The sequence below is a fragment of the Brassica rapa genome, chromosome A06 (genome assembly GCF_000309985.2).
Source record: "Brassica rapa cultivar Chiifu-401-42 chromosome A06, CAAS_Brap_v3.01, whole genome shotgun sequence".
Taxonomy (NCBI): Eukaryota; Viridiplantae; Streptophyta; class Magnoliopsida; order Brassicales; family Brassicaceae; genus Brassica; species Brassica rapa.
Genome location: NC_024800.2, coordinates 16087672 through 16109449, shown reverse-complemented (window position 1 = coordinate 16109449; position 21778 = coordinate 16087672). Strand labels below are relative to the sequence as shown.

General features: G+C 34.4%; 1 protein-coding gene and 2 long non-coding RNA genes across 3 annotated transcripts; 1 reads left to right on the top strand and 2 right to left on the bottom strand.

Moving 5' to 3' along the window:
* Positions 1 to 333: 333 nt before the first annotated feature.
* LOC103873605 (phototropin-1) lies at positions 334 to 9837 on the bottom strand. Its single transcript, XM_009152008.3, has 20 exons — positions 9037 to 9837; positions 8540 to 8722; positions 5161 to 5252; positions 4380 to 4650; positions 4058 to 4280; positions 3893 to 3963; positions 3706 to 3812; positions 3570 to 3619; positions 2700 to 2804; positions 2542 to 2601; positions 2285 to 2451; positions 2097 to 2181; positions 1937 to 2017; positions 1759 to 1862; positions 1625 to 1674; positions 1434 to 1540; positions 1220 to 1348; positions 968 to 1132; positions 743 to 883; positions 334 to 634 (listed from the first exon to the last, which is right to left on the bottom strand). The coding sequence occupies exons 1-20, from the start codon at positions 9732 to 9734 to the stop codon at positions 533 to 535; spliced, it is 2991 nt and encodes a 996-aa protein (XP_009150256.1). The 5' UTR covers positions 9735 to 9837; the 3' UTR covers positions 334 to 532.
* On the bottom strand, positions 5357 to 8533 carry LOC117126269. Its single transcript, XR_004448807.1, has 2 exons — positions 8101 to 8533; positions 5357 to 7053 (listed from the first exon to the last, which is right to left on the bottom strand). It is a non-coding gene; the product is annotated as an uncharacterized LOC117126269 (long non-coding RNA).
* Positions 9838 to 10088: 251 nt separating the features above from the next.
* On the top strand, positions 10089 to 21368 carry LOC117126271. The gene is made up of 2 exons (XR_004448811.1): positions 10089 to 14400; positions 14489 to 21368. It is a non-coding gene; the product is annotated as an uncharacterized LOC117126271 (long non-coding RNA).
* Positions 21369 to 21778: the final 410 nt, after the last annotated feature.

The following is a 21778-nucleotide window of genomic DNA, read 5'->3' as shown; positions in this document are numbered from 1 at the left end:
ATATACTGCGCTTAAAAGCGCGAATCAAAATCTAATAATATAATAAAGCACCATATTATAATTTAATGCGCGACATATATGTTAGAGGTAAATATGTGTGTTAGTATAATAAATAATTAGCATGTTATACAATCATTAAACATATAGAATCATTGCCACACACTTCATTTTAGCCCAAATTTTGTTGGTAACAAAACTCACTAGTCACTGCAAAAATTAGTTTAGAACAAAAATCGTTTTAGAGATGTCTTTGCTAGCAATTTCATCGCATTATATAATTACTAAAAAATAGAAGAAAAGACTAGCTTTATTGAAATGTAGGATAAAATATTCCTCAGGAAATCACACAAATAGACACATATTACAAGAAATGAAGAAACACTTAGGAAAACCAATCGAATAGGTCAAAGAAGAAGAAAAGACGAAATGAAAAGAACATGAGCACTCTCGTTTGAAGCTTTGGGAGAGCAGGAGATTAAAAAGGTTTCTTGAAAACATTTTTAAGAAAACAAGAATCGTTCAATTCAAATTTTCAAAAAACACTTGTTTGCAGATCTTCTAGTTCAGGGTCCACGACGTTCTCTCCGTTTTCAGCTTCACCAGGAAATATTGGTGTTTCGAGCTCCGGAGGAGTCTGCAGATATCGAAACAAACTCAGAAACATATTGGTTTTCTTCTTTCGCGAGTCAAAGAGAAACTATTTCTTCTAACCCAAGTAAAGATCAGAAAGCTGTGAAGTTACCGTGCATCGAATCAAAGCCCAATTAATGCCTTTGAAGAAAGAGTGGTTCTTGACTTCGTTTGCTCCTTCAAGACAGCCTAGTCTCTTCTTCGGATCTCTCTGTAACAGCCTAAATATCAGCTGTTTCACTTGAAGACTTGCCTGTAAACCCATGATAGCCAAAATTAGATGTATATCTGATTAACATGAGATTAATTGATATATAAATAGTGAATGATCAATTACAGGAATACTAGCTGGGAACTTCAGATCTTTCTGAAGAACATTGGCGAAAGTCTTCTGTCTGGTTTTTCCTCTAAAAGGAGTGTATCCGTATAACATTTCGTACATAAGGATACCAAGAGCCCACCAGTCTACTGCACTTGTATGGCCCGCCCCAGTTATAATTTCCTATCAATATAATACACTAATTCCCGGTTAATACAGAGACGGAAAATACCTTAGCCAGTATTATTAAGCTTGTATATACACACTAACCGGAGCAATATACTCTTCAGTGCCAACAAATGAGTTTGATGCACGCATTGGTTCAGCCATGAAGACTGGACTTTGTTGACTCTTTTGTTGCTTCTTCTTCTTCTTTTCATCTATACTCGGAATCAACAGCTAAGAGATACATCGACAACGATTAATTAGGACATTAGCAAACTTTCCAGCAAGAATCTTACAAGGGAAGAATGTTAGAGCAAACCTGAGGTCTACAAGATGTCAAGCAAGACAGATCGAAATCTGTTAGGGAAATATCTCCATTTCCCTGGATTAATACGTTTTCTGGCTTTAAATCCCGATAAATAATTCCTGAAATCAAAGTAAATTACATATGTCAATAATACTTGCATTCCAAGTTTCTATGAAATTGAAAGTGGATGTTGAATGACTTGCCTTGGCAGTGAAGATACTCTAGTGCAACGACCACTTGAGCAGCATAGAATCTACAAAAAAAAATTATGTTCTCTATTATTTCATAATTAAACTGGAAAAGGATGTAGATTTTGTCTATGTAGGAAAACTTGTACTTTACGGCATCTTCCTTGAGAACCTTCCTAGGTTGTCGATCAAGGAGCATGAAGAGTTCTCCTCCTGGATAGTAATCCGTTATAAGACATATATGCGTCTTTGTCTGCAGATTAAACATCAGTGACCTCATGAGACTTATGAACACGCATATAAAAATATGCAAACAGATTTTTCGACCTGAAATGAAGCGTAGAGTGCTGGGAGAAAAGGATGGTCAAGTAAATCTAGGATCTCCCTCTCAGCTCTAGCTCTATGCACCTGCCAAAATTTTCATCAATTGCTACCTTTATGGCAGAAGCATGAAAAACAAGATTGTTGCGCAAGGTACTGTAGTTACTTTGTTACGGTTAAGCATGACGGTCTTGTCCATTGCTTTCATTGCAAACAACTGGTCTGTTCCATTGAGTTCCACTAAATGGACACTGATGAAACAACAAAGGTACGTTTGTAAGTTCGATGACAAAAATGTTTTTTTTTTTATGTAAAGGGTTTCATTAATTAATAGATTCAAAAAGAGTTTCAAACCTTCCTGTGTCACCGGAACCCAAAGGTTTTACCGGTCTGAAATGCTTCAGACCAATTTGTTCTCCACTCTCCAGTACCTTTTGGATAGCTTTCCATGAAGGTGAATCTTTCCTGTGAGGCTTTGAATGAACAATCTTTGAGTGGTTTGCCCATAAATCCTCTGGCGTCTTCAATAAGACAACAAAACAATCAATCAGAAATATCCTTTAAACCCTGATCTAAAACTATCAGACGAAGATACTCAATCAATCACTTACCATGTTGGCATCAGGAAGTTCTCGTACAGCCTCATCGATATTTACAGCTGTTTTCTTCACCTGAAGAGCTCAGATTCCAGGAAAAAAAAGGGTTAAGCTCTCATGCTTTGACCTTACGATTACAATTGAAAATAGAGATTTAAAGGGAGTAGGGGGACCAGCTCTTCGCCCTCTTTCACTGCAACTTCTTCAATGACATTGCGAACTGGCTCAACGTGCTTGCTCCCGTCTAGTTGCACTCCGATAAAGTATTGTACTTCTCCCTGTCCATAACATATCAAACAATACGTATTTTTAGTTTAAAATTCATAGACTAAAACTCTGACATGTAAAATGTAATGTTGAAATAAACTTGAAGGTGACGCTGAGCAGCGACAAGGGTAAAATGCCATATGCCACTTTTTTTTATAACTTTTACTAAATTGTTTTGCAATGTCTATTACAGACATTTTTTTTTTGTAAAATTAAAGTTTCATTAAAAAATTTGCTCAAAAATACTACTTACAATTTTATGCTAACTTGTAACAATATAATATATCAAAAATTATCTTTGATATATTATTTACTAATATTTTCAATCACAAAAGTTATTTTACAGTTTTAAAATAAATAGTAATATATAACAAAATTTCTAAAGATATTAATAATTAATTCAGTTCAAAAAGAATATGCTTTTATCATAATGTTTATAACATATAAAAATAACATATTCCGAAGAAGTAAGATAATAAAATAAAAATCTTTGTAAATGTAGACATAGTTGTAGTTAATCAGTTTTACAATCAAATTGTGATTGTAGAAAAAAACTTAAAATATTAGTTGTAATTCTGATTTTAAATAAAAACTTAACAAACAGTTTTCCAGAGATCATACACAATTAAAGTTTTATAAATTCTATAAATGTGCTTTATAGATAAATTTTGAATAAAATGATATATGCTCTAAGCCAATGTTTTAAAATTTCTTTAACAAGCACGGCTCTGTGGTGACGTATTAGGCAAGATACGCATGTATGTAAATCATTGTACCTTCTGATCACGCATAGGTTGCAGGTGGAAAATGTTCCAGAACTTCTTCCCTGAAACAAAGAAAGCAATGCATAATTTTCAAGACTCTTTACATTGATTCACAGATTGATCTTAGGGTAATCGAAAAGTTGAGTACCGCTCTTGGTGTAGTTAATGAGCTGAACCGTCACTTCGGTTTGGTTATCAATAGCCGCTCGAATCTTCTTTACCGTTGTTGGATCAGTCTCTGAACCTTGCAGAAACCTTAAAAAAAATATCTATAATAAATACATGCTCTTTTCTCGATTGTTTTTAAAGAAAATTAGTTCATGTTAATGTAGTACCTGCAGTTTCTGCCAAGAATTTCTTCACGGCTATATTCCGTGAGCTCCAAGAAACTATCAGACGCAAAAATCTGGAAACAGAGGACCAAGCAAATGAAACTCTTTCAGAACATGAAGTGAAAGAGAGAGTGCTTTTTTTTTGCTCTCTTTATCTAATGCTCTTACAATGGGGTTGTCGGGGAGCCTAGGATCGGTGATGACGAAGTTCTTCTCGATACGTTCGAGTGTGGTTGCGAGATCCATACCCTTTCTCATCTCCTTTTGTCTCACTTTATCATCAACACTCTCTGGTCTCTCGTCTCTGTCACTAATCTCGTCATCTTCTTCACCATACTCTATGAATCCATCTTCAAGAGACTCGTCTTGAGACTGACCCTTCTTCTTCATCCTAATAGCAGAGTTCGATTAACTTTTAATATAAAGAAACGTAGGGACTAAATTGATCATTATAAAAGTTATGGGTCAAAAGTGATATGGTGAGAATTACCCCATGAAAGAAAGACGAGAGGATTTTGCCGGTTTCTTCTCGGGATTTTCGCTGATTCGCTGCATCGAGTTTCTTCTGCCGCCCCCGGAGTTTCTCCGTCCTGATGGAACGACGTTCTCAGACATTCGCCGGCCAGGTTTTGCAGGAAGCTCATCGCTCTCCGACTTTCTCTTGAAGGGATGGCTATGGGTTGATTCGCTTAAGGCTCGAGGTCTCTTCACAGCCTCCACCAGCTCTGTTACTGAGTTAGTCGCCATATCTTTTTGGCGGGCTGTCACAAAACAAATTTTAGATTTATTTTACATTCTGTTGTTAAAACAAAAAAGATTTATTTTACTAAAAATATTTCAAAAAGATTTAAAATAAATCAAATTTTAAACCAAAAATATAAAGGATCTCAAAATATAATCCTTTTTTCGTTGACCAATTCGTTCAAAGTACGTAGCATTTGCCCCACTTAACGCTTTTTATTACGGCGGCATAGTGCAGAAAGGTCGAGTTCTAGAGTGAAATCGGCTAAAATTTTTTGAAGGATTTATGAATTTGGTGGAGAAAACTACTATATTTATAGAGTAATCATATTTTTAATGATCTATAAACAATTGATTAATTCTATGTTTGAAATGGTCTAATCAATAAAAACTAGGGATTTTGTGTTTGACTGACACAAAAATGATGTATTTGTGAATTAGAAGTTTTTTTATCAAATGAATTAGGAGTTTTCTTTGATTTGAAAGTTGGAGATAGAAACATTAACAAATGAAAATAAAAGAGTAGATACCATCATATCGAATCAGAGATTCAGGAAGCCCATTGGGTCTCAAAGTCTTTTCTTTGGCTCCTTCAGTGTGTTTGCTCACCTCCACTTGCATTCTGGTCCAAATAGAAACAAACAGAAAATACTTTTGTATCTTATTTTTCCTTCAAATATAAAATACCATAGATTTTGATCCATGCTTAAAAGCGCAATTTTTTTATTATTATTGCTAAATTTTGACATAAATTAGTATTTTGTGATTATTGTATATTATTATGTTACAAAATTATATTATATCGAAAAAGAAATTTTGTTTAAGACTACATAATTTATGAATTAATTTATTTGAGATTATGTATGTACATTTTATATAATTCTCTCTCTTAAACCTAATTTTTACTCGAATCCAAAAATAATACCAAAATCTGGTCGAGGGATATGTACATATTGGATATTCTTGGACCTGTAGATCTCGGTTCAGACGGATCCAACCCAAAATCTGGTCGGATACCCAAATTACATAATATGTATGTGTATATTAGACATATTTAGGTATTTTGGATATGTTTTTGGTATTACGAAAATTCTTTTTGGGTAAGTTTTCAGTTATACTTTCAGGTTTTAGGTAGAATTTCAAATTTTTAAAAATATATTTCGGGTATTCAGATAAAAGTTTACGTAGTGTAGGTTCTTTTGTTATATTTCAAAAAGCATTTCAGATCTTTCTCGAGTATTTAAATATTTTTTTGGGTTTTCGGTTATTTTTCAAGTTTCAAATCATTTTCAGATTTTCAGGTACTTCAAATCTTTTTCAGATCTTAATATCTGAACCGACCTAGACATGCTATGTACTCAAATATTACATGTATTTTACATGTGGTTGAATTATGATTATGAACCGACCTCAACATGAAAATAATCGACCTAAACCCGAATTAAAAAAAAATCAAATATCTATTTAGGTCCAAATGTTTATGATCCAAAAAACCCGGATAAAAAGGAGCCGACCCGAATATCTGAATATCCAGATCTACTCTCTCATTATATTTTGTGTGTATTTCATAAGAGTTCATTTGTTAAATTGATATAGTTTAAGATTTACTTGGTATATTTTTTTTAGCTTATTTTGTAGAACATATTTGTAGGTTTTTAATAGTTTTAAAATTTCTCAATAATTTTTTATAATAATTTTTCTAAAAATTAAGTTAGCATAATTTTTTAATATAATTTTATTTTAACATAAGATTTGCAAAACTATTTTTTATTAACTTTGAATTTTAAATATTTGAAACTATATAATGTAAAATAACATAGTACAATATGTTTTTTTTGTCAACCATAGTACAATATGTTTAAATTTTAATGATACAGTATATACTAACTCATTTAATAATTAATATATAAATATTGTAGATCCTGAGCATAAAATACAGTGTATAATATTATTGATTACAACCACTACGATGAAATATATAATTAATTTATAGAAAAAGTGTATCATACAAAATAAAGAGTAACAATAATTAAAAAATTAGAATAAGATTTTGAACCATGTTATTAACTGGATGATTGTATTATTATACGTCCATCATGGAATATATATATATATATATATATATATATATATATATATTAAATATGTAGTTCATTTTAATCAAGAAGTATAGACAATAAACAGTACAATAGCATATATGAACATGCTGCATACATGTTACATAGGAATGCACAAGAGTTGCCAAGTTACCATAATTTAATTCCCTCTGACTTCGTTAAGAAACTAAGGATATTAATTAATATTATCGCGCATATTGTTAGAGGAAGGAATAAAAATCGGGTAAATATATGGTATTGAGTTTTTTTTTTTTTTTGACAAACATGGTATTGAGTAACATATTGTTATAAATATATAAGATAAGACTAATCTCTTACATATTAAAAGGGAAGCATTACAACATTTTTTTGTAGCCACATGTCATCATCACAATCATTTTTAGGATTCTTAAAAAAATATGTTGGTCCATATAAATATATAATAAGTTTTTTATTAAACTAACCATAAATTAATATAAATTTTCTTCATAGTTTCCTTAAATAAAAATCACGAAATTATCTAATGTGGCTAAAGTATATATGACAATTAATGATTTTGAATAATAAAGATTTGATAAAAATTAGTCTATTCTCTCTCATTTTTTTAAATCTTAACTTATTAAAATAAATTAAACAACCACATTAACTATGTAATAAAAATTTAGATTTTTTCGTATATGTTATATTTAAAATTTTTAAAAACGAATATAAATGACTAAAGTTGTTAAAAATCTCACATTGAAATTTTTGTGATCCATGGTTTAAAATTTATGTTATAACAAGATACAAATGATTACGAAATTACATAAGTAGGAAATCTCATTTAATAAATATTATATATGTATACTAATATTTTTTAAAAAATAAAATACATAATTATTTTAATTTCGAATTTGCTTTGAATTTTTTTGATAAACATTTTGAACAATTATTGACAACTTAATATTTAGATTTTAAACTTTGCATTGAATATTTTTAAAATTATAAATTACTAAAACTATTAAACATCCCACAAATTTTTTTATTGTTATCATTGATTTAAAAAATTTGTTATAAAGAAATACAAATGATCAAAAATATTTTTAATAGATAATATTAAAAATATACTATATATCTATGTTAATATCATTTAAACTTAATTTTATACTATATAAAATAGAAAAAACTGTTTATTGATAAAATTAACCTGAAAGTATTGTTTAAGGATTAATAAAATCTATTTAAGTATTTATACCAATTTAATTATATAAGTAATAGTTACTAAATTTTTAATTAGTCAATATCTATTTATTATTTCATAATATGTAAAAAATATATAATACTTAAAAATAATTTATATATAATATTCATTCCGCGCAAGGCGCGGATCTTGACCTAGTAAAAGTTAAGTCCAATGAATTGTTACAGCAACCTTTTATAGGTATATTTTTAAAGAATTCTTCATTTCTAATAGTATAGATATTATTCTGTTGATCCCTTGTCAAACAAACAAAATTTATCCTAAAACATTACTATTCTATCTGTTATTAATTTCGTTGGAAAGTATTCTGTCTTGTACATATCAATTCACGAGAGAACATTATATAAAAACTAACGACCAAAAAAAATAAAAAAAACTAAAAGGGAAAAAATTGGCCGTCGGATCGAAGAGATCAGATAAGCCAATGACAACTGTTAGACTTATTGCGGAGAAAGCAACGCAATTACAGGTCCACAGACTCAACTCAAGTCCCATCAAAAGGATGGAATTTAGAAAAACGAATAAATAAAGGACTTAAACGAGTAAAAACAAAAAGTATATTAAAGGACTAACCCAATAAATTTGAGGACTTTGCCACTCTCGTCTTTAATGGGCGCAATCGTGAGAAGATTCCAAAATGAGGTCCCATCTTTCTTGTAATTCAATAAACGCCCACAATAATTATTTCCTGCAGCTAATGACTCTCTTATCTTCGCTAACTCATCAGCATCTGTCCCTGATCCTTGTAAAAATCGGCTACAATAAAAAAAAACCCAAAAAGTACGATCTTCATAATTTTATTTTATTTTCTTAAATTAAAAAAATAAATTATTAACCTTGAGAAATATGCACCACAAAAAAACATATAAGTTTCATGATATTTTCTAAAAGTAACACAAAATTACGTTTATACAAGGTGTTGATGAAATCATTTTAAGATATTGTTCTACTTTTAGCAAACATCCATAAACCTAAAATATGTTATATATATTTTTGTTAGAATCTTTATGGTAATTTTAAAACAAAAAGATAAAATATTTAAGAATTGTATCAATTATAGATATTTTTACCAGTTTCTGCCGACGACCTCTTTCGAAGTGTAACCGGTCATGTTGAAGAAACCGGCACTAGCATACATAATCGGGTAATCAGGTTTGGTAGCATCTGAAACAACAAACGTTTGTTGAAACGTCGACAAGGCATCTTTCAGATCTTCCGATACCCTCGGGATCCCACCTCTCCCGCCGGCGACGTCTCCATCTGACATTTCACCGGAGCTCCGGCAAGAATTGCTCGAGTTTCGCTGCGAAGTCTTTTTCCCGTTCGGATCATTCTCTGCCCCACCTGAGTTCCTCACGCTTACTCCCTGTGGCTTTCCCGTCTTAGTATCAGTCTTCAAAACAAGTCCCCACTCCGCCGCTCTCTGCTCCGCTGCCACTGCCGCAACCTGTGGTTTCTCGGTGGTTATCGTCTTCTTGGAGATTTTCTCCGGTGATGGATCCTTCAGAGCCATCCATGAGGTTGTGACGGCGATTTCTTCAGACCGAACCGGAATAGAGGGAGCTGGTTCAGACAGAGGCTGGAGTTGGGGTTGGGGGCTGTCACGTGGATTGCTCCAGTTTTGCCACGTTGGTGGTTCTGGACGGAAGACGGGGTTATCAGGTCTGGTCGGGAAAGTTGATGGGTTGAATACTTCGAGAGAGCCACGAGTGTCTCTAGGGAGAGTCCGAGAAGACGGTTTGATCGATGGTTTCTCTGTTGGTTCCATCTCTTAGCTCTCCGCCAAGGAAACAAAACTGTGTCCAAAATTAAGTTGTATGTATATAAATAGTTAGATTTTTTTTTTGAACCACGTAAATAAATAGTTAGATTCATAGACATAGACACCGCACGTATGTATATAAAATCGGCAAATAAAAATGTTGATGTATATCTACATATATATTTATTAAACTTTTTAGTAGCTCTTTTTGTCAGAAATATTAAAATATTTTATCTGTTTGCTAAAAATAGACACGCTACTATGTTCTTTTCGTAGTAGATCCTTTGTTTGATTTCCAAAGAAATGATGGTCATAAGTGTGTTGATAATAATGATGGTTAAGAACCAAAGTGATAGATTTTGAAAATGAATTCTCTTTAATTTAGTCTCGTAGTCAAGCTAATCGTTTTTCTTAAAATTAAAACATTTACTTTTAGTGATAAATAGGCTTTTAATATACTTATTAACAGAGCCGGTCCTTGTTTTGCTAAAGCTACAAGCCAAAAATAATAATATGGCTGGTTATGGCATGATTAACCCCGGTTTCTTAACCAGAGTTATTTACTCATGATTTGACACATTTTTTTAAAGCTAATAGACGGTTCTTATATCTCTTATTTAAGAGACGGTTCTTAGCTTTTCATAGTTAAAATCTAAGAAAAACTAAGAACCGTCTTTTAGCCAAAACTAAGAATCCCAGTTAAGAGACCGATGTTAATTATAGTCTTAGGTTTGAACCCTTCACCTCTAATAGAAAATAAAGGCATTTGATCACCGGACTAAAGTAACTTTTATAGAATTTTGTGGCTGATATTATACTTAATAAAATGAAGGCCGAAAGTCTATACTTTATTAGCTTCTAGCAAGGGTCGACACTGCTTATTAACTAAATTGCGATAAATATGTAAATTAAAAGATATTTCATAGACTTACCCCACAGGTAAAACGTATAATATTATACCTAATTTTCCAAGATGCTAACCGTTAAAATTTATCAATCACTCATGATGTTTAAATCTATAAAACTGTTACCTTGGATAACAAGAATCTCGTCTCTTTGGTGTCTTCTTTTGGGAAAGAATAGACTACACATATCTAACATGATAATGAATACACACACATATATATATGCATGCAGGTATATGTTGATATCAAATTTTTTTTGGAAGAGTTATATATGGTTTGTGGACCACAAAAAACTGATATATGAACTGGAAATATGGCAATGTTGAGAGTGACAATTCCTTCTGAAGCGGGGGCTAAAATTGAGAAAACGATACAAAGTTTGTAAAGTTCCAAGACTTTTTGAGTTTTCAGTACCACGCAACACATGCATTTTCTAGGGATGTTCTAGTCATTTCGTTATGAAAATGGACAGTGTCATTACAAAAAACATAAGCTGAGCTAATTTCTCGGCTTGTCTGGTGACCTGAGTTCCATAGCTATTCGATCAATCATTTCTTATTTTTGCTTCTAACTAAATTCTGTTGACAAATTCATTATTTAAATATTAAATATAAGTGAAATTATCAAAATTCAACACTTTACAATATTATTGATTTTAGTATAAGTGAAATTATCAAAATTCAGCATTTTGTACAACTACGACGGTGTAATTTTTTTCCTATCTGGTTAAATAATTTTTTTGCTTATATTTTCATTTTAATATGGTTTTTTATTGCTATAAATTTTATAAAATTATAGCATGTCGCACTATCTTTTTCACAGTCACTATCGACGCCTTGTTTGTATGATAAAAATGATTTTTATTTAAAGATGAAAAGAGTAAATTTTTGATTGGTAACTGTAATATTTACATAAGTATTAATATTTTAAACTTGACTTTTAGGGTTAGATAACTATAAAAGTTCAGTAAAATACACAATTGCGATGTGATTTTTTTTTTTTGAAACTTAATTGCCATATGAATTTCACAGAAAAAAACTGACATTCAAACAAAAAAGTGACATCCTTAAATCGGTTTTTATTCTGTGTAAGCATGCATTACAAAATAAACTAGTCTACAACCAAACTGACAACATATAATGAGATATTCTTCGGTGATTATATTTCTACCCATTTTAACCAAACGCACAAAGTGTGACAAGAACCCTAAAGGTCAACATACAGATCGAACCAGATGTACAAAACAAATAAAACATCAAGAAATATTCATTTGAAAGTTTTAAATGTTCTCTAAGAATGTTTAACTTTTTTTTTTCTTTTTCTAGAAAACTATGTAGGAAGGCAAGTGCAACAGCAGGATAGCAAAGGAGAAACTACCTGGCAAGTTAACTTGTGTAGGAAGAAACAGATTATCTTCCGAATTTCTTTCACTATCTCTCGTCGTGACACACCAGAACAGCTGAAAATAGAGTTCGGAATGAAAACTTAACTTTGCCGAGGGTTTTTAAAACAAGGGAAAGTTTTGATCAGAAGAGATTCAAGAAAGATAAAAAAATATTTAGGGTTTATGATTGAATTAGTCTTTTTCTAGCTCCATCACTTGATTATTTGATATTCCCATGCCTATAATGTTTCTGATTCCACATGGCTTTATTTTTCATTTTTAACCTTTAAAGGTTGTATATATAAACAAAACTATTATCTCAAACTCGTTAGTCTTGATAATTAGATAAACATGAGGATCCTTAATAATAAATTTATATGGTGCTCAGTCATAAATGACACGAATGGTTGTGACTTAACATTAGAATATTTTGAATAAATTTCAGTATAACCTTAAGACAAACCCTACTACTATATTAGAGAAGCACAGAAAAACTTGCTTGTTGTAACTTGAAAAGCAGAAATAAATAAATAAAATTCCCAAGGACACATGACACAACTCACAAGTGTGTGCGAGTGATGGTTTGTTCCTTTAAAAGTTTCTGATTTGTGTCAGTGACTATAGGTGTGAGTGAGTTGTCATTTGGAAACGCCAAACTATACCGGGCAAATGGAGAAACGGGATATATTACTAACAAATGGATTTTTAAAACGCAGTGAAGCTTTCTTTTTACTATTTGTAATGGTAAAAATATGTACTTATACAGTTAGGTCATTTGATATCTTAACATGTTGCGTTAGACCAAGAGTCAGAGAAGCAATGTGTACTTTGTTCGACGGCGCAACTAATACAGACTGATCATCCCAATGGATCACGACCAAACTTGATTGAAAATATCGGACCGGTTTACTATAGATTCAAATATTTTGTCGGAATCATTGTGGACAAAATTACTGAAGGATATAACACACATAGAAGAATGGTAACACTTCATACACAAGTAGGGACCATAACCCATGTGAAGATTGATCAAAGAGAAAAAAGATCTTAACGAGTTATTATCTTATATTCGTATCCATCATGTGGCAATTGTGGGTATGAGTGTGGGTGGGGGCAGAAAATGTCACATCAATTTCACATATGGGCGCTTAATTTCTCCCATTTTCTAAACTGACCCCTCTTTCTCTGATAGATATAAGTTCGGATCCTGAAGAGAAAATAAGATGATCGATGGGTTAATGATTGTGCAAGCAAATGTCTACATTTACCATAATCCACGTTTCTTGATCTTTTTTTTTTTTCGTTTCTTGATCTTAATTCTCAGTTACGATGATTTAAATTAATAAATATACTAATTTATCTGTTGATGTAACTTTTTTAAATAAAATTGAAGTTAAGATAAACCAATATTACATATTCTTTTAATTTATTAAAATCATGTTTAATCTGAATTCGGCATGTACGAGATAAATGCACAAAATCGATGGTAAGTTATTAAAAATATGTTTTTTTTTTACGTCGAAAGGTCATTCTATTATTCAAGCTAGAGGTGGTCTGGGTAACCAGACCGGAATAGAACAACCAATAAAAAGTAATTCCCTATGGAAGGATCTCGCAGTTTTAGCTAAGAAATCTGAAGTCTGATTGCGCGCTCTTGGTACATGAGTGATGCTGAAGTCCGGGAAGCATATTTGAAGCGTTTCTATCCTCTCCAATTTCGTTGCAAAGTTATTAAAAATATGTTTACTCATTGATTAAATTGATTATAAATAGAAGATGAAATAGTAAATATATCATGAAGTTGACAAGAACGTTAAAACTGTGTAAACCGTAATTCTTGTGCTGACTTTTGTGCGATTGTGAATAATTATGCTATAATATAGGTCGTTTTCTTATAAAGTCGACTCCATTCTCTTTTTTCCTCCAAGTCGGCGTGTTCCTTTGACCGCCTCTTAATAAACTGTGCCAAATTCAGTTTATTTGATGGGCTTTGTTCGATCGATGTAATCCATCTCCAACAATAAAATTCTATAATTCATTGTGAGACACTACAATAAATCTTCATAATAGGTAAGGACTGGCGACAAAAATTTTGTAGTCTGAATTATTAACGACGTAAATGGTAACAGATAGCCATAAAACATAAATTGACCAAATTTGTGGCTACTTTGTAGCGATCTGTAGCTGTTTAGAAATAAATTAGTTGTAGTAAAAAAAATTAATTAGTCATAAATGGGTTACAACTGTTTTTTTTTTTGCTAATTAATTATGAATACTATAGTTTTTCAAAAATATTGTATATAATGAGAGTTTATTTTTGTATATAATGAGAGTTTGGGCTATCCTGGCCTTGTACTTATATTTTGCATTGATTTGTTCAGAGGTATATCCTCATTGAATTTAATTCTTCTAAAGATTCTATCGCTTAGTAAATTTTCGTTATTCCAAACTAATGAAGTTCTAAACTGCAGCTCTAGGATTTCTAAACGGATCATTATCACGGACAAGATGACCAATTTAAAGCTTTGGAGAAGCTGGGTTTTCAACAAAAAATTTAGTAGTTCTAGATCTTTTTGTATTTAGTTTTTACAATGTTAACATTTTACTATTAAACAAGTTAATTTTTGTTCAATTATGTCTAAAATTAAATTTAAAATTTAATTAAATTTTTCATTTTTAAATTTTGAGGATTAAATATGATTTTAAATAAATAATTATATTTTAATTTTAAATTATTTAAATCATAATGTGGTTACAAAAAGTCTGTAGCTATATTTGTCACTAACTAGCACTAGAATAAGTTGTAGCTATATCGTTGCTATTGGCTACGGAAATGGCTATTGCTAGTTCATTCCTAAATAGCTACGGATTGAGTTTAGTGTCGGTGCAAGAATTAATTTGTTGCTATCTGTCGTAAGCTGATCTTAGCTACATATTGTATTTGATAGCTACAAAATAATCGGTAGCTATTTAAGTAAGTTTTTGTAGCTGAGAGACGAAGTTGATCTCAATGAATTTGTAAGAGTAGGTCCTAAAAATAAACAACTCAACACTTGTCTCTCAAATTCTGTCAAGTTTCCATCTCGGGACTTACAAGAGATTAAGAATAGTTTGTAGCAAACCATCAACATCCCGCTTAGTGCTAGTCATACCAATATTAAATCGATTAAATTAAACTGGATTCTAGTTTACTGATGGGCCATAAATTTTACCCACTTTTAGCCATGGTGTATAAGTGTTTGAATAATTAATTACTACGATATAGAGTCTATTTAGAGTGTTTACAGGTTCATGGACGATTTGAAAGAAATTGGTGATTTTGGTGTATTTTGGAGCCTTTTGAGTGCAGAGCTGCATAGACGCGTTACATGTTTAGCTATGGATGGAGACCTTACGACCGTTATATTGAGCCTATATTGTAAAAGAGGATATATCTTTGAGGTATCTTTCCAATGCCGCCGGTTTGAAGTTAATCAGCATCCCGTAGCAGAAGTTATGCCCATTTTACTGAATCGTGGTCAGTTTGCCATGCGAGAGGAAGCTGTCGAGGAGATGAAGGACTGACGATCAACGGTGCACCCTTGGTATCGATCGACGGTGATTCTAGAACACGGACAGAGCATATTTTATGACCGACTGAAGCCCATAAGCAACCACAAATTACCAGAATACCTTTGGACGACCTAAAACCCTATTTATGTATTTTCTAAGCCATTGTTGACGGCTACATTGTATATTATTCATAGTTCTAGGTTTGGAGAGAAGAGAGGAACTCCTTGAGAGTCCTCTTGGTACTCCATCGGTACTAATTTATATTATCCATAGTTCTTCTATTCATCTATGATTTATGTGACAACTATCATGTCTGAGTATATCCACCTGTTAGGTTTAGGGTTCTATATGGTTTTGATGAATTAGCCCCAAAATAAGATTGTTAGAGAATTGATACCCAAAAAAGAAATGGAGTTCGCCCTAGTTGCCTTTTCTCTCTGACACGGAGTCCGAGACAGCCGCACAGCAAGCTCCTCAGCCAGAATGAAGATCTCTCGCCAGTGAAGCTCCTACTCCTCACTGCCTTCCGCCGCCGCCGTGGACGCACACTCCGCGAAGTTTCTCCTTTTGGTATCTTCCTCTTTCCCTACAATGGCTTTCCTTGTAGCTGAATCATCTGCTCCTCCTTCCCTGCCCCCTGAACCACCAGATCCAGATCTACAGGTGGTGTGTCCGGTAGATCCTCCAGAGCCTCCAGTTCCCCCGGATCCTCCACCGTGAGGCGTGTCTCTTGGGCTTCCTTAAGCAACCGTCTAACCACAAAATGGCGTCTCCGTTTTGCTTCTTACTCTGGTGGAAGTTTTGGCTCTCTCCAAGACCATCTCCTCAAGCTTTTTCCCAGATCTCAACTCTGAAACCTCCATCCAGGATAGCGACAGGAAATGGTGGTGGTGGCGTTCTCCCTGTGTCCGCTAGTGACACTTACTTTGGGCTTCATTCTCCTGTGGTATACAGGTCTCTATTTGAGTGTGTCGATTGGTCGTCAAGTCATTCTCCTGTGCTATACAGGTCTCTATTTGGGTGTGTGGATTGGTCATCAATCAGTTCTTGTTTCGACCTCCCCACCACTTCTCTTTGTAAGGTCCTTCATGCTCATCTTAGCTCTTTATTCTCTACTTATTCTGCTACTGTAGAATGGTTTAGACTGCTATTTGTGTGGGTAATGTTGGAATTGAGGTTCATGATTCTAAATGGTGATATACCGATGGGCTTAGTTTCATTTGGTTCTACCTTTGCGACCTCTAGTAGCATTTATATCGCCTTGGCGCGATCGTCTGCAGTATGCAGTTCTCTTACGGGTTTCATTCCGGATGTTGGTGTTGTGTTTGTGTATCTCTCTTCTTGGTGGCAGTTAGAAGAGAAATTCATTTTCATCTTTATCCCGATGAATTTGGATGTGATGGGAAATGATTTCCCGCTTGTCCCTCGTTTGAATCAGTCTTCTCTCCTAATATTTCCTCCTATAAGGAGTGAATTGGATGAACGAGCTTCGTTGGTATTGCAAGGATTTTCCTCCCATCGAATGTTCTTCTCTGCGTATGGTGCAGTGTGTGTGGTCTTACAGGTTACACTAGATGCGGTCTTTGAAGAAGCTTATGAAGTTGTTGTGATCCAATTTCATATGGCTCTTTTTTTGTGATTTGTATCGCCATTCTATCCCTTATGTTGTTGTTGTTAGTTTGGCTGTCAATAGCCTGTTTGTATCCTCCTTTGATGGAGTGTAAACATATTTAAAATTAATGCAAGTTTGGTTTGATAAAAAAAAAGAGAATTGATACCCATTGATTAGAAGTATTCTTAATGCATAGTTCTAGAGTAATTAACTATATCCTGAATGTAGGACATATTATGATTGTGTGAGTAGATTCATAATATTCTGATTGAGTTAGGTTTGTTATAAATACGTGAGAACTGATCGACCATTCTTAGTGTTAATCAACTCGCCACAACCATCGATCGATATCGACACTTGACCGTCGATCGATAGTGTTATAAAGTGAGCGGTTGAGTCCTAGCGTATCAGGTCGCCTAGCATCTTATCTATTATATTTCATGTGCCTAAATTCTAGATCTAGCAACCATCCTTCCATCAAACAGCTCTCAGTCCCATAAAAATAACTATCTTGTTCGCCCCATTAATTTACTATATTTACTGCATTAATAAACTATTAGTCTAGCTTAATCATATAACTATTAGATCTATTGTGTTCCCTAGCTCCATGTGGATTCGATCCCTAAGTACTACAACTCGACCTCTTATTTGAGAGTATAAATTACTCTTTAGGGTAATTTGAGTGACATCAAATTTGGTGCCGTTGCCGGAGAGCTTCGATCGCCATTAGATCTTGTTTAGTTAGATTTAGTCTAGATTTTACTACTGTTCTAAAAACTCATAAAATTTTTTTTTCTATTTCCGGTACATACATCTCAGTACCAGGAAACAATGAGGAGATGATTTCTAGGTCTTTCAAAGAAGGAGCTTGCTGATTCACGCACGATCCGTAAGTCTACAAGGAAAGCATCGATCGACACCCTCCAAGCAGCATCGATCGACATCGTGAACTAAGCATCGAACAGCACTGTTCATCCCAATACTGTTCATCATGGTACTGTTCATCCCAGTACTGTTCATCCCAATACTGTTCATCATGGTACTGTTCATCCCAGTACTGTTCATTAAGGTACAGTTCATCTCGAAACTATTCATCATGCGCCGATCGACACTGTTCATCTCGTGTCGATCGACACTGTTCATCCCCGTCGATCGACACTGTTCAAACTGCTTCAATCGATACTTTTCATCCAGACACTGTTCATCGCGACACTGTTCATTTGGGCAGTGTTCATCCCGACACTGTTCATCCGCTGGAAAATGACACAACCTACGGGGAGACAGAGAAGATCGAAGTGCTCATACTTAAAGTCGACGATAATGGGATGTTAAGAGATGAAGAAGATCGCACTCAAAACAACGCATGAAAATTGATTAACGCTAAGGGTGCTGTGATCCCTGATGTGATTGTTGTTGCTGATATGAATGACTTTGACCTGAGCCGAGAGTGGTATGATTGGGGAAGTCAAGACCCCTTCCAAGGTCTTCCTCACCAGGATCCCATAAACCACATTGAAGAGCTTGAGGATCTCGTGTCAAGGAGTGAGCATAATGAAGTACATGTTTGAATACCACATGCTCTGCAAGATTTTCCCATATTCTATTTATGGGGATGCATTTAGCTGGATCAGTCAACTACAGCCAGGATCTCTAACCAGTTGGGAGGACACTGAAAGAACCTTCTTTTACAAATTTCTTGATGAGGCTGAAGCAACTCGAGAAAGGGAGAAGAATGATAAATGGGATAGGATGGTTGAAAGTTGGCAAGTAATGAGGGAATATCAGATTCCAAGACAGCTGTTCGACTATATTATGGCAGAGAGAGATGAATATCATGGATCTGGAGAGCCGAGCAGAGTAGACGAAGCTGGTACTGGTGATCCGACCTCAGCATCGATTGACAGTACGTCCTCGGTATCAATCAAAAGCATGACCTCAACGTCGATCAACACCACGACCTCACCTTCGATCAACACCATGACCTCATCATCGATCAACACCACGACCTCACCATCGATCGACATCACCATCTCAACATCGATCGACAGAAACTCCTATTGCCGATTAACACCTATTGAAATCCTTGAAAGTTCGAGTTGTCCTCAGGACATTGCAGACTCGACACTGGAGAGCACATGTGAGTCAAGCTGTTATCTTGCCTTAGATGTAGCCAAAGAGATCACCATGGAAGATTTCTTGGAGATAGAAGAATTTTTGGAGCTAGAGGATGGAGAAACGCTTGAATATTTTGATTCTGATAGGGAAGTCACTATGGAAGACTTTTTAGAGCTGGAGGAATGGCTTGACTCGGAGCAGAAGCTTGATGACGAACGAAACAATATGAGAAAGGATCTGGAAACTTTGTCAAAAGCTAGAATCAGTTGACACCAACCTGATGAAATCGATCGACATCCACCCTGCATCATCGAACAACATCCACCCTATATCATCATTCACCATCTACCGGATAGCATCAATCTGCACCCACCCGAAGGCATCGCTCGACACCCTCCTGATTGCATCGATCGACTACACCCACCTGATATTGATTGACAGCCATTGCTGGACGAACAACGAGGTTGCATAGTTGAGATGGAACCGATTGAGGAAATGATGCATAAGTATGAGGTCTCACACCTTGCTTTCCATGAACATCAGAGACCACCTATCCACATAGAAGAAGCTGCTGGGATTCGCAAAAGAGTGAAGAGAATACATGACCCTGTGAAGATTGTAGTTTCATGTGCAGTATTTGAAGTTAAATTTCCTATGCCACCCGATATAGGTACACATCTAGGTTTCTACATTGGGGTTTGATGATCATATGTATCCAGTAGCTTCTCAGAGAAGAGAGTTGAGATGTAGAGGTGAAGTCGATAAGGGCACCACAGATGCAATATCGAACGACATTAACAATCCGACATCAATCAACGCTACCACTTCACCATCGATCGGCACTGGACGCATATTAGAGCAGAAGGAGTTTGATGTGTGTGAAAATATTTTTGATGGAGATACCACCACGCGATCAGACAAGTCTGGGGGAAAGAAGAGGAGAATTGGAAGAAGGGAAAAAGGATCATGGACGGTCCTCAGTTATCATTGATTCCTCACTTCTCAGATGGTGTCAGGAAATCCAGAGTGCGCATCAGATGCTTCTCACAGCTATTTGCAAAGCTTCGAGCACTCCTTATTGCTGAGATGATAGACAAAGGAGAACAGTATGGAGGAGGCTTTCACAAAAGAATGATAAAGCTTCACCAAGAAGGCATTGAGATTTGTTTTTGAGCAAGTTTTCATTCTCATCCGGACTAAATCAGATCTCCAAAGTCAAGCTAAATGACTATAACAAAGCGCTGAGTGGGAGGCAACCAACTATTAGGAAAAAAGAAAAGATCCGAGGAAGACGAGTTTGCACAAGAATCGACGATGACTAGCTAGCATCGATCGACAGAGCATCAACAATATCGATCGCAACTTAAATGTGTTGGGCGACATTCACATCAAAAGCAGATCTGAGTAGACGATTCCTCAGCACATCGAACAATGAGACCAGCTCGATATCGATCGACAGCACTTCAGATCCAACGATCGATTGTCTCTTCATTGTGTCGAATAATTTTTCTAGCCATCGACCGATGAGACCATGTAACTATCATTCGACAGTACTTCAGCAACAACGATCGATTGTCACTTCATTATGTCGATCGACACTGACATCATCGAGCTGGTTATCATTCTTGCTTGTTGAATTGAATCATTTTGCTTTAGTTATCACCATAACTCTGACTGAATTTACACTGTGGACAGTGTAGTTTAAGTTTGGGGGGAGGTTTACTGATATTAGTTTATTTCATGAGTCTTATTAAATGTTTAAAAAAAAAGAAGTTTTTATTGAGTTAAGAAGGGGACAATGAACTTATTGATTTTGCTTGTTATCTAACTACACCATTATAGACTTACTAGTTGCAGATAGCACTAAAGATACTAAAGTGGATCAACGTGTCAACTATGTTACAATTGCTGAGAATGTTTGAAGGAACCAAAGCTAACCTCCAACCTAACTGAGCTCAACTTTGCTTGTCTTGGGGCTTGGTATACATGAGATCAGATTCTTCAAACAAGTCTGTAAGGTAAAGCCCTGTGTAGATGTCACCCTCTCTCTCTATATTTCGAAATTTAGATTTAAAAAAATAATAATTTATATATATAACTATAGATGATAATTTAGAAAAAGAATTCGAACAAGACTTGGTGGCTACAACCATTAAGGCTTGATTCATAAGAATTCTATAGGTAAAAGATTCAAACATGACTTGGTGGCTACAACCATTAAGGCTTGATTCACAAAGAATCCTAGGATGTAAGTAAAAAAGAAGTGAACATAATTTGGTGGCTAAAACCACTAAAACTTGATTCATGGAAGCCTGTCCAATCTTGGTCAATGATCCTGCAATAAAAGCAGATTTTGACTGAGAGAGAAACTAGTAGAGAGAGGAAAGGAACTCCCATTTACCTGCAGGTCCAGATAATTGTTTGAGCATCCTTGCATCCTGTGATCGATACTCCCGAGGTAAAGCCTACACTTTTACTTATG